This window comes from Panthera onca, chromosome D4 (genome assembly GCF_046562875.1).
Source record: "Panthera onca isolate mPanOnc1 chromosome D4, mPanOnc1 haplotype 2, whole genome shotgun sequence".
NCBI lineage: Eukaryota > Metazoa > Chordata > Mammalia > Carnivora > Felidae > Panthera > Panthera onca.
Genome location: NC_138351.1, coordinates 4,995,696 through 5,012,474, shown reverse-complemented (window position 1 = coordinate 5,012,474; position 16,779 = coordinate 4,995,696). Strand labels below are relative to the sequence as shown.

The following is a 16,779-nucleotide window of genomic DNA, read 5'->3' as shown; positions in this document are numbered from 1 at the left end:
TCGCCCAAAGAAAACGCAGATTGTCTTGACTCATTTCTGGGAGTTAACGGATCATTTCAAGTTTGTTAAAAACTAGACAGTTTTCCTTAGTCCTTTCCCCCCCCTCCTCTTCTGGCTGTCAAAATGGCTTGTCACAGAGTATCACTTTTCTGGCCACTTTTCTTAGAGCTTTGTAGGTAGGTGGACCCAAGTAGCTGGGTGTTGCTCACGGATGCCATGCTCCATGGGAAATGCTTGTGTCTCATGCGGGCTTGTTGGTGGCAGGCCATTGACCCTTTGTGTCCCTGGACCATGGCTCTCTCTTGTGATAGGTCCTACAGTCGCTCTGATCCGGGGTCTGAAACTCCTGGCAGGCAGACGCTTTCTCGTATTTAATTGTGCCATTGTATTTCTTCGTCCGCCTACCAAGTTAACTATTAATGTATGTGTAGGTCAGCGTTATTGGGCTTTATCAAAACGGCAATGAAATCGATTTCTTATATTACAGAATAACTGTATATTTGTCCCAAAAAAAAAAACTACAGCATTTAAAAGTTCCTTGGTAATGTTTTGGTAAAATGGGAACCATTTTTCCGCATTGACGACACAGGCTGTATACAGACTGTGCTTGGAGGTGTTTGGGGTATTAGGGATTGAACCCTCTGCTCAAAATACCTGTGGGTCCCAGGCCCTGAAAACCCACCGTCCCTTTGTACTTTCGGAGTCCTTGGCTTTGGGAGACCCCCCCCCCCCGACAGATCCTTAGAGGGCAGGCTCCCCACCCTCAAGCACGTGGTTTGGGGCATCTATTTTTCAGGTGCATTCTCCAGGCAGTGAGAGAGCAGGGTGCCCGGCAGGGGGAATTGAGGTTGCCAAGGACAGCCCAAGATGCGGAGCTCGAGCTGTTGGGGCCAGCCCCCATCGTCCTGTTCCTGCAGCGCGAGGCCAAGAAGACAAGGTAGGAGGAGGCCATCCTCAGTGAGCTGACTGTCCCCTGTGGGGCAGCAGAGTGAGCTCAGCCACCAGCTTGTCTGTCCCGTTTTCAAGTGTGTGTTGCCTGTTTTGGTTGGAGGGAACACGGACAAGATCACTGCAGATGTGAATACGGACAAGATGAGGGAATTTGGGCTGGTCGTTAGGGTTAATGACCACTGCGTGTGAGGCCCCAAACCTCTGCGGCTGTTCCCGTGCTGGGTTTACAGGGAGAGTTCCGGGTGACTCCCGGGGGGCAGAACCTGGAGCACAGAGTGAGTGCAGGAGGGCAGTGGGGTCGGGAGCTCTCCCCCCACCCCCACCGCTGGGTCCCATAGCTGCGTGTTCGCAGCCAGCGCCCAGAGATCCTTGGGAACGGGTTTGTCCCTTGGCGGGCCGAGAAAGTGGCGGGCTGGATCAGTGGCAGGTGCCGTGCCCAGAGCCCCAAAGTCTCATCACTGCGCTCTGGCGGGACATGGGGCCGGCCACGGTGCCGGGAGCGGGGCATTGCCTCCCTCAGCCGGCGACCAGAGCGTGAGTTTGGGGACTCGTGGTTTGTGTGATACTCACCAAAAAAGGAAGCCCGTGTGGCTCGAGAGTACCCCGTACTCTTGGGGCAGTGTGGCAAGCACCTCGCTCTGCTCTGCGCTCTCACCCAGAGCCCCCGCGTTCAGTTCGAGCGTCACGGGTTCGCTCTGCGTTTCTAGAGAGCACCCAGGAGCCCTTTGACCAGGTTTCTTAGAAGGTCAGTGAGGAGACCCACCTCAGGCAAAGCGTCTCGTCATCTGAGTCTGCTGGTTCATTTGTAGAGAGGGCTGTTACGTGGTGCTCGTGACCGGCTGTGCACACAGATCGGACGTGTCTGCCTGGGAGCGGGAGAGCCGTCTTCCACGGCTGTGCTGGCACCTTGTTTCACGTTTCAGAAGAGCCGTGCTGGGACAAGGCAGGGGGCTCGGGGACGATTCAGAAACCTGGCGTTCACCCTGGGAAAGGGGAGTCGGGGACAGCTGGGAGACGTGCAGTGTGAATCCGGCCCCGGTGACACTTCTCCTGGCGGCCCTGCGCCGTCCACATGAGGCTGAGGACCACGGTCAGCAGGGAAAGCCGCTTGGGCTCTTCCGGGCCTAGGAGTTGCCCCGACCCCGGCGGCTGAAGCAGAAGCAGAAGGCGAGCAGTCCCGGCAGGGCCGTAAGAGCACGAGGCGGGGCAGAGGACAGCTCTCCTAATGTGGCCGTGCTGTGTCCCCGGTGTCACCGGGATCGCGTTCCTTCTGCTGATGCAGGCTGAGGACGTGGGAGGTACACGGCTGCCCAGTGCCGTTCGCTGCCGTGTTCCCGGTACCAGTGTTGAGGGCGGCGGGGGGGGGGGCGGGGGGGGGGGCGGGAGCGGGTTCTCATGCCCGATCGGCCCTCCCCAGGCTGCCTGGCTGTACCCCGCCATCACAGAGGAGAGGCTGGGAGGGGTGTGACCAGACCAGGAACAGAGCAGGCTCCCCGCGGGGGCTGCCGCCCGCACCTCGCGGCCGACACGCAGCCCTGACGCGCGGCCCGGGAGACCACCGTGTGACACGTTCATCACATGCGGCGAACCCGTGGCGCAGAGTGGGATCGAAGGCCGCCGAGGGGAGTCGTGAAATCACCGCGGCATCCCCCCGAGGCTCGGGGCCAGACTCCCGTCGCCGTGATGCTCACAGGCAAAGGGTTCAGAGGAATATGAAGGCGGGCGAGTGCACTTTCCTGACCTTTTCAAAAATAGTCAGGCCACTTTCACTTCCAGCCTCCGAGCCCAGTTGAATGAAACCTTTGTGCAGTTTACAGAAAGTGAAGCGCGGGTCGGCGAGCCAGAGAAGCTCAGACTCCTCGTGGCCTCTCCTGCCCTGAGTCACATTTCTTCTGAGTTGTCTGTTAACACTTGCCTGAAACATACTTTCTCTGAAGCTCAGAACTTGCTCACAGGCGGCCCTCATCTGAGTGCTTTAAAAATACAAGAAACGTGTGACGCGCCATTCAAGACAGGAAATGACAGACCACATGCAGCCTGGTGCAAAGATGCTCCGGTTATGGTGAGATGATATTGGTGGGAGTTGTCAGGGGCTCCTCCGTTGGACGCTTACGGAACACCAGCCGAGGTCTGCACACAACGTGAAAAGGCACTTTCTCTGCGTCCAGTCTTTGTGGGGAGTACGCGTGGCATGGGACTGTCAGTCCCCCCTGTTAAACACGAACAGTTTGGGGGCCGTCAGTTAAGTGTCCGACTCTTGATTCCTGCTCAGGTCATGATCTCACAGTTCTTGAGTTCGAGCCCCACTCCGGGCACAGTGTGAAGGCTGCTTAGGATTTGGTGTCTCCCGATCTCTCTCTTTCAACATAAATAAATAAAGTTAAAAAAAAAAAAAAGAAAAAAAAGACAAACAGTTTTATCCAGGCCCATCCACTGTGCTGGTACTTCTGAGGTCAGGTAGAATGGGTGACTTCTCACACCCTGTGCATATTTTTTACAGACTTTAAAAAAATTGTCATTCAACATTTTATCTGTTTTTGAGAGACAGAGACAGAGTGTGAGCTGGGGAGGGGCAGAGAGAGAGAGGGAGACACAGAATCTGAAGCAGGCTCCAGGCTCCCAGCTGTCAGCACAGAGCCCAGCGTGGGGCTCGAACCCATGAACCATGAGACCGTGACCTGAGCCAAAGTCAGATGCTTACCCGAGCCAGGTGCCCCATGCTATGTGCGTATTTAAAAATGATTGCAGGTAGAGGGGCGCCTGGATGGCTCAGTCAGTTAAGAGTCTGACTCTTGGTTTCAGCTCAGGTCGTGATCTCACAGTTAGTGGGTTCGAGCCCCGCTTCGGGCTCTATGCTGACATTGCAGACCCTGCTTGGGATTCTCTCTTTCCTTCTCTCTCTGCTCCTCCCATACACACTATCTCCCTCTCTCACTCTCAAAATAAATAAACTTAAAAAAAAAAAATTTGCATGTAGAGATAGGAAAATTTGTGTTGAATTTCTTGTAAAAGTTCAACAGAACTGACATTTTTAGTTGTATCCAGTCTTCCCCAAGGATAAGCTAGTCTTGGAAAGTGAATGTGAGGAGGAAAGTCATGGTCAAGGGAACCAGGAAAAAGAACTGAGTCCTGGCCTGAGACAGACGGGTCCTACCTCTCTCACCCCATGACCTCCAGCAGATACAGAATAAAGGTCACATCTGGAAGAAAAAAGACCTCCTCTAGTCTATTTGTCACCCCTGAGAACAGAGTTTTCCAAAGCTGTTGTCACCTGGGGAAGTTACCTGTTGATGCCTTTGGGGCTCTATTTCATAACTTTTGAATTGGTTCTGGGTTTGGAGCCCTGACATCAGAGTTGAAGGACAAGACACCTTTGTGGGTTTTGTGGGGATTCTGTTTTATTTTGTTTTTTAACGTATAATTTACATACCAAAGGAGTCGCCCTTTAAGCTGCACAGTTCAGCCGTCTTCATTTCTTCACAGAGTTGTACAACCATGACCACTGTTTAATGCCAGAATATTTTCATCAGCCCCCAAAGCAGCCCTGTACTCATTAGCGGTCTGTCTCTTGCCACCAACTTCTGGCAACCACTCAGCTGCTTTCTGTCTCTGGATTCGCCCGCTTAAGACATTTTATCTAAACAGGTTTATACAATATGTAGCCTGTGACGTCTGACGCTTTTTTTCGCTCGGCGTTATGTTTTCAAGGTTCATCCATGGTGTGGTACAAATTGTCCCTAAATCCTTTTTGTGGCTGAAGATACTCCATTGTGTGGACATTCTACAGTTTTGTTTATCCACTCATCGGTTGATGAACTTTTAGGTGGCTTCCACTCTTCGGCTATTACGAACGCTGCTGCTGTGAACATGCATGTACAATATTTGTGGGGGTATATTTTACCATTTCTCTTGGGTGTTCACCCAGGAGCGGAAGTAGTGCTGGGTCACAAAACAACTTTATGTTTAACTTTTCAAGGAACTGCTAAACTGGTTTCCAAAATCAGGCACCATTTTACCGTCCCATTGGCAATACGTAAGCGTTCCCATTTCTCAACATCCTCATCAGCACTTGTCATTGCCTTTTTTTTTTTTTTTAATCTTAGAAAATTTTATGTGTGAAGTGGAGAGAGAGCGAGCCAGGGAGAGGGGCCGAGGGAGAGAGAGAATCTTAAGCAGGCTCCACACTCAGCATGGAGCTTGACACGGGGCTCGATCCCACGGCCCTGGGATCATGACCTGAGCCGGAATGAAGAGTCAGTTGCTCAACAGACTGAGCCACCCAGGTGCCCCGGTGTCAGTGACTAATGGTGTTCAAGATCTTTGCGTGTGGTTGTTGGCTATTTGTATATCTTTTGGAGAAATGTCTATTCAGACCTTCTGTCTGGCTTTAATTAGGTTCCCATTTTTTTATTGCGTTGTAACTGTTCTTTATATATTCTGGATACTAGTCATTCCAGATACAAATTATCTTATTGGATATGTGATTTATAAATCTTTTCTCCTGTGGGCTGTCTTTTCACTTTTTTGATGGTGTCCCTTGAAGCACTAACGTTTTAAATTTTGACGAAGCCAAGTTTATCTGTTTTTTCCCTTGTGCATTGTGCTTTTGGTGTCCTCAGAAACTATTCCCCAACCCAAGGTGATAAAGATGTGTTTTTGTCTAAGCATTTTATAGTTTTTAGTTTTTACATTTAGGTTTTTGATCCATTTTGGTTAATTTGTATATATGGTGTGAGGTGGGGTCCAACTTCCTCCTTTTGCTTGTGGAAATCCAGTTGTCCCAGGATTGTTTGTTGAAAAAACTATTCTTTCTTCTCTTGTATTATCTTGGTAAAAGATTTATTTCTAAACTCTTAATTCTACTCCATTGTCTCTCCTTATTGTGATTTGATCATGCAGTTGTTATTTTTTATTCTATTGATACAGTTATTACATTAATTGATTTTTCTTTTTAAAATTTTTTAATGTTTATTTTTGAGAGAGAGAGAGAGAGAGAGAGAGAGAGAGAGGGAAAACTCAAGTGGGGGAGGGGCAGAGAGAGAGGGAGACACAGAATGTGCAGCAGGCTCCAGGCTTGGAGCTGTCAGCACAGAGGTCGACTCGGGGCTTGAACCCAGGAGCCGTGAGATCATGACCTGAACCAAAGTTGGATGCTTAACCAACTGAGCCACCCAAGTGCCCCCACATGAATTGATTTTTAGATATTAGGCCAACCTTGCACTCGTAAGATAAATTGCTTGGTCATGGTGTATATTCCTTTTTGCTGGATGTGGCTTACTAATATTATGTTCAGGATTTATGGGTTTAGGTTTAGAAGGAATATTATTGTGTAGTTTTCTTTCTTGTGATGTCTTTCTTCAGTTTCGGTATCAGGGTAATACCGGTTTCTCAGAACAATTTCGGAAGTCTTTTTTTTTTTTAACAAAAGCGTTTGTGTAGGGTTGATGTTAATTCTACTTTAATGGTTCGGTGAAATTTATCCATGAAACCGTCTGGACCTGGGCTTTCCTGTGTTGGAAATGCTTTGATTGTGAATTTACCCTCATGTTTTACCTCAGTACAGACCTTCTATTTCTTCTTGAGTCAGTTTCAATATTCTCTTTCTTTTTAGGAATTTTAAATTTCATGTAGGTTATGTAATTTCACATACAATTTTTCACCATCCTTATTTCTATTAGATCGGTAGCAGTTTTCCCCCCTTTCATTCCTGATTTTAGTATTTCAGGCTCCTTCCTTTTTGTCATTGTTCATCCCGCTCGATTTACCTGTTCCGTTGCTTTTCAACGAATCAGCTTTTCATTTTGTTGTGTTTTTTTCTCTATTATTTTTCTGTCCTCTTTTTCATTTATTTTTAGTCTAATCTTTATTATTTCCTTCCTTCTACTTACTTTGGCTGTAGTTTCCTCTTGTTTTTCTAATTTCTCAAGGTAGAATGTTAGGTTATTTGATTTGAGGTCTTTTTCCTGTCGGCACATGCCACGTACATGCCTCTCCGAGCACGCTTTACTTGCATCCCGTAAGTTTTGATATGTTTGTGGAAAAGAGTTAATTAACATGACAGGTCTGAATTACTATTCTTGGGAAAGACTGGTTGCAAGATGGGCCCCTGGCCTACATTTGGAAACTTACATTTGGGGAAATTCCCATTTCCAGAACTGGTAAGAGTTATGCCTACACTGTACAGACAATATGGCTTATGCTTTCCTTTTTGGAATATGGGATTTGGATTTTCGCCAAGCAGAGTATGCCTGCACGTCTAGCCCCAGCAGAAGCCCTGGGCCCTGAGTCTCTAATGAGATATTGGTGACACTTCACACGTCTGATTATACTTTGTTGCTGGAGGAATTTAACTCCTCCTGTGTTACTCCACTGGGAGAGGACCCTTGGAAGCTTGCGGCTGGTCTCCCCGACAGCCACCCCTCCACCTTTTCCTTTGCTGCTTTGCTCGGTATCCTTTTGGTTGTAGTCTATTTGTTGAGTGCCATGAGTCCTCTAGTGAATTACCAGACCTGAAGGTGGTCTGGGGACCCTGACACGTGTGGTTTTGTGCTCATTCATCTCAAAGTATTTTTGAATTTCTCTTGTGAGATTTTTGTCTTGCTGGTCTTTTAGGATTGTGTTCCTTAATTTCCACATGCTTGCGAACATCCCAGATGTCCTTGTATTATTGGGACAAATTTAATTTCAATTCTGTTGTGCTGGCAAATATACTTCAATCTCATCATTGTATAATTTCAGTCCTTGGCATATGTTAATGAGGCTTTTTTTTTTTTTTTTTAATGGCCTCAAATATGATCTATCCTGGAGAAGGTCCCATGTGCATACGATAGGAATGTGCATTCCGTTGCTGCTGGACAGAGCGTTCTACTAGGTCGGGTTCATTTGTAGTCTCGTTTCATTCTTTTATTTCCTGTTGGTCTTCCACTTCTTCTACCCAGCATTTAAAGTGAGGTATTGAAGTCTGCAACTACTGTTGTTGAATTGTCTATTTCTCCCTTCAAATGCTGTCAGGTTTTCCTTCATGTATTTTAGGACTCTGTTGTTGTTAAGCATATGTATTGATGATGATGATGATGATGTCTTCTCGTTTAATTAATCCTTTTATCATTATAAAATATGCTTCTCCATCTATATTAGGTTTTCATCTTGAAGTCTGTCTTGTCTGACATTAGGATAGCCACTCCAGTTCTCCTGGTTGCTTTTCTGTGCTATATTTTTTCTATCCTTTTGCTTCCAACCTATGTAGGTCTTTGAATCTAAAGTGTATTTCTTGTGGACAGCATAAAGTTGGATCATATTTTTTTAATTCATTCTGTCCATTCTGCCTCTTGACTAGAGTGTTTGGCCATTTATTTACATTCAGTGTAGTTATTGATCAGGTGAGATATACATCTGCCACTTGCTCCCGTGTAACGTTGTACCCTTCCCCTACTGCTATGCCATTATTGTCCTGTAAATTAAATCTGTATGCATTCTAAGTCCATGAGAACAGCTTGATAACTATTGTTTTATGCAGCTTTTAATTCTGATTGGAGGAAAAAAAGTTAAAGATGAAAAATATATTTATAATTTTTTATATGTGTTGCTACCTTTACCAGTACACTTAGTTCCCCCCGCCCCCAGTGGTTTGAATCACTCTCTAGTGTCCTTTCATTTCAACCCAAAGGACCCCCTTTATAGAAGTTATTGTAAGGAAGTTCTGCTAGTGACAGTTTCTCTGTTTTTGTTTACCTTGAAATGTCTTAATTTTTTCTTCATTTTTGAAGGAAAGCTTATTAGGTATCTGCTTCTTGGTTGACAGTCTTTGCATTTCAGCACTGTGAATATGTCATCCCGCTGCCCTCTGGTCTGTGTGGTTTCTGGTGAGAAATTGGCCATTAATCTTTTGAGGGGCCCTTTGTGAATGACAAGTCACTTCTCTCATGCTGCTTTCACGATTCTTTGGGTGGCTTGTGGCAATTTATTATAATGTGCCTTGGTGTGGATCTCTTGGGATTCATCCTGCTTGGATTTCATTGAGCTTTTTGGATGTGTAGATTCATGTCTTTTTTTCAAATTTGGGAAGTCTTTGACCATTAGCTCTTTAAGTATTCTTTCTACTGCTATCTCTCCTTTCCCTCTGGAATGCCCATTATGCATATGGTAGTACACTTGGTGGTGTCCCACGGGCCTATGAGGCTCTGTTCATTTTCCTTTGAACTTCTTTCTCGCTGTTCTTTAGATTTGATCATTGCTATTGATATGTCTTCAGATTCACGGATTCCTCTGCCATGTCATAGCTGTTCCTGAGACTACTAGTGAGTTTTTTGTTTTAGTTAATAGAATTTCAACTTTAGAATTGGTCCTTGGTTCTTTTTTCTTACAATTTTTCTTTACTTATATTCCTTGTTTTGTGAGCCATTGTTCTCATACTTTCCTTTAGTTCTTTGAAGATAATTAAAATAACTTTTAAAACCATTTCTGGTAAGTTCAATGTCTCGGGGTTTTTTTACGAATAATTTCTATTGGTTGCTTCTTTTCTTTGTATGGATCACACTTTCTCGTTTCTTTACATGTCTTAACAATATTTTGTTGCATAGGTATTTAAAATAATATAATATGGCAAAAAATAAATAAAATAATATGGCAACCCTAGAAATCAGGTCCTTGCCTCTCCTGTCCCAGGTTTGTGGTTGCTATTTATTATTGTTGCTATTTGTTTATGCCTTAACTTGTCTGAAATAAGTCTGTATTCTTTATTGTTTGTGATCCCTGAAGTCTCTGTTTAATTTAGCAATCAGCTAAATGACCGGACTGAGACTCCTCTAAATGCCTTGAAGCAGTGAGTCTCCAGGTCTTGGGAAGGGGCACTGTGTGCATGTTGGGGCTTGCCTCCAATGCTTTGTTGGGCAATTGGCAACCTTGCCTCAGCCTTCACTTCCTTGTAGAGCCTCGGGGTCAGCCAGAGATGAGAGTTAGAAAGCCTTCTCAGGTCTTTGCTGAGTGTGTCCACAGCCCTGCACGTGCATACTGCCTTCTAGACTCCTAGGAACGTGTCAGAGGTTTTTACAGCCCACTATAGGCATCTCATCCCCCAGCTTCTTTTTTGTACCAGCTGCTGTCACCGCCTCAGGTGACTTTGGTGCTAAATTGTTGCCACCGATCGTTTCCCACAAATACCCTGTAGAAAGCTGTTCACAGGAGGGGTTTCTGAGTCAGGTCGGATAAAGACAAAGCCTGTGAGTCAGGGTTTTCCTTAGTAATTGGGCCTCCAGGATGCTGCCGGACAGGCCAGAAAATGACAGAGTCCCAAGAAGAGAGCTTTGGGGGAGGCTACAGACACAGTGGGGGTTGGGGCAATGGCTACCCTGACTTTCAGATGGTTGGGTTTTATGGAGTTTGGAAAAGTGGGTGTATGGCAATTTAAACCTCCACAGAGCTTGATGTTCTTCCTGAGACTCAGCCATTTTTCCTGAAGAAATGCTCATCAGATGGTTGCAAGCTTTTGGTTAATTTCCAAGGGTTTTGTAAAAAACTTGATCTTGAAAATGACTGCTTATACAGAGAAGCAGGTTCTGGAGGTTCTCACTGCACTTTTCCTACTACATGACCCACCCAGCCGGCTGACTTTTTTTTTTTTTAATTTTTTTTTTAACGTTTGTTTTTGAGAGACAGAGAGAGAGAGCACGAGTAGGGGAGGGGTAGAGGGAGAGGAAGATACAGAATCTGAAGCAGGCTCCAGGCTCTGAGCCGTCAGCACAGAGCCTGACGTGGGGTTCGAACCCACGAACCGGGAGATCATGACCTGAGCCAAAGTTGAACGCTTAACTGACTGAGACATCCAGGCGCCCCCCAGCCAGGTGATTTTAATGCAACCATGTGTATCGCGGATGTTGTTATTGATAAATAACATCTGACTTCTGGTACATCAAAACTGATGTTTATTGAATGATAATATATTAACCATTAATACTAATACCATGATATTAATTATCCACAATATTATGCTATTTATTGTTGTTATTACAGCCCTCAATATTTAATATACCTTACTTCCCAAATGTAAAGTTTATTTACAGTCAAAGAAGTATGGGGTTTGCTGCTATGTTGTCTTTTAAATGTGTGCTCTGAGTACAGGCCCAGGACATTTGCCGTTCTGGCTGCAGCTGCCCCTGCCTGGTCATGACATTGGCTCGGTCTGTGGAGCATTCGTGTGCACTCAGCCACCGGTGGCAAAGCTAACGGCCATAAATCAAAGCAAATCAATGCACAAATGCAGAATTCAAGTGGTAAAAATCAAGAGTTAGTTATTGAAATCCTGGCAGGTACGTGTTTTGTGTTTCAGGAGGAGTATAAACTTTCCTTCCATCTGTGAAGTTCATGTTCCACTGTTGGGCATTAACACTATGATGACAGAGCAGTTTATTAATTCAAAATTGTCAGATATGGGCCAGGATTTCAAGTACAGTAAGAGTTTGCTAGTGGGATGGAATCCAAGAGAGTCCTTTTGGGTTTTTTTTTTGTTTTGTTTTGTTTTTTTGTAATTTTTTTTTTTTTGGAAAGAGTCCTTTTCTAAAATGCAAACAACAACAACAAAAAGAAAATAATAAAGAGGAAACTTGACAATTTATTGTTCCTAATATATACCAGGGAACCAGATACACTCTGGTCGGCTGCTAGGATGTAAAATGGACCCTTGGTGAAGTTCCAGAAGAACTGTTTGGTTAAGGTGCCGTTGAAAACAGGTTGGCACGGGGGGCCCCAGAGCTCCTTGGACACAGTGGCCGTTGTCGTTGCCGGGGCTTAATTACGGTTCTGCTCCCCTCGAGTCTGCGTGGATGTCACAGATGCAGTTCACACTACACGGGCTCTTTATTCGTGTAATAATGAGAGCATATTTATTTGCCTTGAGTATTTCACAAGTGTCCTCTTTGGAGAATACCGGCAAGATTAAGTAAGAGTTTCTCGCTAACACTGTTGCTCAAGAACATCAAACATGATGGGCTGAGAGTGGATGGATGACGCGTACGTCTTTGGCTCTTGGCGTCTTTGATTTTTTTTTTTTTGCTTCCCTTTTCTTACGTATAAAATAATCTTATTGTGGGGCCATGGCTATTGTTTCTAACACAAATGCCAGGAACCACTTAGCAAAATATTTTATTTCAACTTTAATGGGTAGTTTTGGTAACGATCAAGAGTGACGCGTTCAAGTCAGCCACAACACGGAGCCACAAACCAAGGACTTCAAAGAGAGTCCTTTTTAGAACTCTGAAGGAACTGCAATTTCTATTTCTACTTCTCCACATTATCCAACTTAATTATTGGCAATAAGTGGCTGTTGGCAGGAAGCACACAACACGTGGCTCCAGTTCTGCTTTGGAAAAGGTCAGCGAGAGGCAGAAACGCTGGGCTCCGATCCCCGGACACGTGCTCCAGAGCCCATTATGCAATGTTGCCCTCACTGATTAATGGCCGCTTGCACAAGAAGTTTCTCATTACCCCAGATGCAAGCATCCTGGGAATGATTAACTTTGTGACATAACTCTCCACACACAACTACGAAAGATTCACACAGAGCTTCAAAACAATGTGCTTCAGAAATAACCCAATGTGTTTCGGCTTCTTAATGTGTGCATGATTAACAACTGCTTTACAGCCACTGAGTGAAACGGAGAAACCTAGTGGGGAGGTTTTTGTTCTGCTTTGTCTTGTTGGTTTGTTTGGAGGAGTAGGAGTTTCCTGAGACTGGTTCACGTACGAGCCCTCCTATTTTAACCTTACCTTCACGTATTCTAATTTGCTGTGGAAAGTGCAGGTCTGTTTTACAGCGCTCCGTCCTGTGAACTAATATTGGCGATACAGTTGCTTTTATTAAACACTTTTTGGGCCAGAGAGACAGAACGCTCATACGCCCACGCACGATGGAGAGTTAGTGTGACGGTTGGTACTGATTTCCTGGGGCCAAAAGGATAAAGTTTAATTCTGCATCTTGTTAAGTATTTTCAAATCTTACCCAGTAGAGTGCAGTCTGAAATGCTTGGCGTAATGGGACTTTTGTTGTAAGTGGCAGGAAATCAACCAGAGTGGCTTAGGTGAAGGGGAGCTTTGTGACTCTCAGCATGGAAGCCAGGCGAGACAGGGGAGTGGCATCCTTGGATGCCGCCGGAGCCACGGTCTCGGGGCTGCAGGGACACACTCCGTTTCTTGTCACACATTGTCTGGCTTGTAGCTTCGTCCCCTGGAACTGGTCTCATAGACTGGCTTCCCTGATGGCAGCTCCCCTCTGCCTGGCTCGCCACCAGGGAGGAAGGGGAACTCTCTTCACTCAACACCGACTCAGAACCCCCCAGGAGAGGCCTCTGCTGGGTGAAGTAGACCACATGGCCTCCCTGTGGCTGTGGGAGTAGGCACTGTGATTGGAGGGTGACTTTTCCAACAGAAGGGAGGGCTGCCGTTCTGGCCGGAAAATTCATAGCGGCCATGATGGCCAACCTTGACCCAACCAGCCATCCTTACCCCCACGGGCCCCCCCAGTCGTGCAAGGCATCCCTCCCTGCGTGTCCGCAAATGCAAATGTTTGCCCTGAGCCCAGCTCTAAGCGCACGCCCCCCAGGGCTCATCTACCGGCTCGGGGCCAGGCATCGCTCTGCACAACCAGGTAGACGGTGGCCTCCATGCTGTTCAGCCATCTCAGCACATCGTGCCAGGGAGGGAGGGAACCTTTTGGAAACGGGGATGAAGCACAATGAGCTCTCTGGTCCCCAAAGCCCCCATGTCAGAGGAAGGGACGTGACAGGGCCAGTGGATGTCAGACGTGCACGGTTGACCTACTTTCCCGTAGCCAATCTCGGTACCCAGGCTCCCGCTGATCAGGTTTCCCCTGAAGGATCACTGGAGAGACCTTTGTGGGGATCTTTCCGCCTCACTGGTTCGCTTTTGTTGCTGCCCTTGTAGAGGGTCCTGGAACTTGTCGTGGGCTGAGGATCCCCTTACAGCCGCATCTGGCTGGCTAGTGAGGGGTGGCAGTCCGTCGTCCGACATCCAAGGACACGATCCTTCTCAAATTCCTAGTTGTGACTCTGGACTGGGAGGGACTAAAGGGCTTCGCCGCTTAGCAGCGTGCTTTGCCATTGGGCCCTCTTTAGACCTCGGCTTAGGGGCACCGGCCTTCGTGCAGCAGGACCTAGAGGGCTTGGGGAGGTTCCTGCTGTGCCCCAGCATGCGGCCGTGTCCGCAAGGGCCTATGCTAGCCGAGGAGTACCGATGCGGCCCACCTGGGGGGTTGGGGTCAGCCGGTGGAGGGGCCTGGTCAGGGTAAGACTCCAGGCCCGTGTTGCATCTTTTTATGTGGCAACTGACACAAACCCAGCCTGAAGTGAGCCAGACCGCCAGAGGGAATCCGCCGACCGGCCGGCGCCAGGACCAACCAGACCCGCTGTCCCGTCTTCCGCCAGCTCTGCCTCTCAGGACGTGCTCCCTGGCAGTGCCCAGCTTGCGTCTTCCGGAGCCTTCCCACCACGGAGCGGGGCGGTCTTCCCTCCGCTCCGCCCGGCGGTACTTGGGGAAGGACTTGGGCCCCGTGGCCGGGGCTGAGGACTCCAGGCTTGGAGTGGAGAGACCGGGCGGGAGGCGTCCGTCGCATGCACAGATGGCCGCGTGGAGTGGCCCCGCGCAGGTCTCTGCGCCCGTGTCTCTAGGTTACTTGTGCACTCGCCCACTCCCCTTTGGACCTGCACTCGGGCCGGAACTCCCGGGAAACCACTCGGCGTTCGCGGGCCCCCTCGAATCTGCGTTGCCACCGACTGAGCCAACGCACGGGCCGCAGGCTTTTCCCAAATTTGTAAGAGTTGTGTTGAGCGGTGCTGGTTCCCCTCGCCCCACCACCCAAGCCACGTTTGTGATTTATCCTTTTGTTTTCTCAGAGGGTAAGAAACGTCCGGTTCTTCTCACGTAGGGCCACTCAGAGTACGTGGGTGTGCGCTAAGAGGCACCGTATTCTCTCGTCCGCGGAGCAAGCAGTTTTCCAGTTTCCTCCTGCCCGATGGGCAGGGGACACCAGGCGGCTTTTCCTAAATACCACATCTTGTTCCCTAAAGAACACTTGCAGAGAGGGTGACGCTTGGGCCTCTTTTTTCTGAACAGTATACACGTCGCGGTGCCTCTGTTGGAAGTGAGGTGAGATCACTTAGCCTCCAGCGCTGCCGGGTGGCCCCGTGAGCGGCAGAACGAGGAAGGGGCAGAGTCGGGAGGGGGGGCCACCACACACGCCTTCCCATGCCCTCGGGTCTGGCTGGCCCCGAAGCACACCTTACGATGGCCTGTCTCCACGTTGTTTTCTGCACAGCGGTTGCAGGCAGGGGTGCAGTTCAGGCTACCGCCCTGCCCCAATGGCCCTTCTCTGGCTCCGGCCGCAGGGTGGCCATTAGCTTCGTTGCTGAGGGTCCAGCCTTCAGAGTCCAGGTGCTTTGGGGAGGTCCCCGTCACCCCTCGCCTCCCACACTCCGGCCTCACCGAAGGCCAGTGGTGTGGGCGAATGCTGACCGTGGAGCTGTCCTGCAGCCCGGCCAGAGCCACAGGAAGCAGGTCCCCGGGCGGGCGATGCTGCCTGGTCCCTGCGGGGCGGGCAGCCCTGGGAAGGGCCGTGACCCAGGGCGGACCCGCTTCCTGGAACCGGGCCTGATAAGGGGCGGCGCGTTGTCTCCGGGTTTCAGGTGAACTCCCTGTGAGTTACCAACCCCTCCGTCCTAGCTTCGCTTAGGGGTTTTTTAGTACCGGTTTCCCCAAGAAGGACTCTGTGTGTTCGGGGACAGGAGAGAGAGAGAGAGAGAAAGAGAGAGAGAGAGAGAGTGAGAGAAAGAGCGCATGTGTGTATGTGTGAGCAGCATGATTTCCTTTTGGTAATTATTTTGGAAAACGTTCAGAGAGGCCCGAAATAGTGACCAGCAGCAGGGGGAGGGGTGGGGCTTGCTGTGCCCTGGGTGGGTCACACGGTCTCCACAGCGGACACTGCCCTCGGGCCGGGTACGTGGGCGATTCTGCAGAGACAGCCACGGCCAGCGCGTGCTGTCCACGGTCCCGGAATCCTGCCAGGTCCTTCCCGAGGCCGCGGGACTCCCTGGGACAGGCCTATTACCTCCTTGTAGCGCGTTAAATGCCTGTCACTGACCACCTAAATCTTCCTTGCAGAGTTCTTTGGACCCGTAGGAGAGGAGTGGTGTTCAGATCTAGGTTATTCGAGAGGGTGGAATGAGCTAAGTTTAGTGGAGGCTAAAAATAGAGCACGAGGGCGGGTCAGGCCCGTGGGCTTAGGGGCTGCCTGCCCAGCCCCTGGCCCTCCCCGGGCACCGCATGCGAATGCTGGTTCCAGAAGGTGCTCGTAGCCCATTACTCATATGTCAGGTCCCCTGTCATGATGTATGTCATGCACCAACTGCATTTCCATAGAAGAGAGTGAGTCACCAGCCGGTGGGGCCTCTCTGTGAGCTTCTGGAAGGAACGGGCTGCAGAGGGAGGGAGTGCTTGTCACAAACCGGAAGGCAGGGGAAGGGGCCTTTTATAGCATTCTGCGGTGGCTTTTTTTCCATAGGTTAATTTTTATCTTAACGACCAAGATAAGGTTGGATGGCCTTTTTATGAGAAATCTATTTAAATACGAGGGATTATTTGAGCTCCATTTTTAAAAGCCAAGGGCATTTTTTCATGGTGCTCGGTGTATAAATAAAACGTATTCATAGCTGTTTGAATTGAATTCATAGCTGTTTGAACTTAACAGCGCTCGCTGCCTGTGACGTCGTTGGAGTGCCCCCTCCACACGCCGTGGACACAAAATGCCCCTTTGTTCTCGTCCGT

The 16,779-nt window shown here is 48.5% G+C and overlaps 1 protein-coding gene across 8 annotated transcripts in view; it reads left to right on the top strand.

The window, feature by feature from the left end:
- AUH (AU RNA binding methylglutaconyl-CoA hydratase) overlaps positions 1-16,779 on the top strand; it is a 350,235-nt gene that overhangs the window by 159,998 nt on the left and 173,458 nt on the right. For all 8 annotated transcript variants that reach the window (XM_078436081.2, XM_078436079.2, XM_078436077.2 and 5 more), the window contains one exon: positions 797-937. In XM_078436081.2, coding sequence (XP_078292207.2) covers positions 797-937 — 141 coding nt within the window. The remainder of the gene's footprint in view (positions 1-796; positions 938-16,779) is intronic.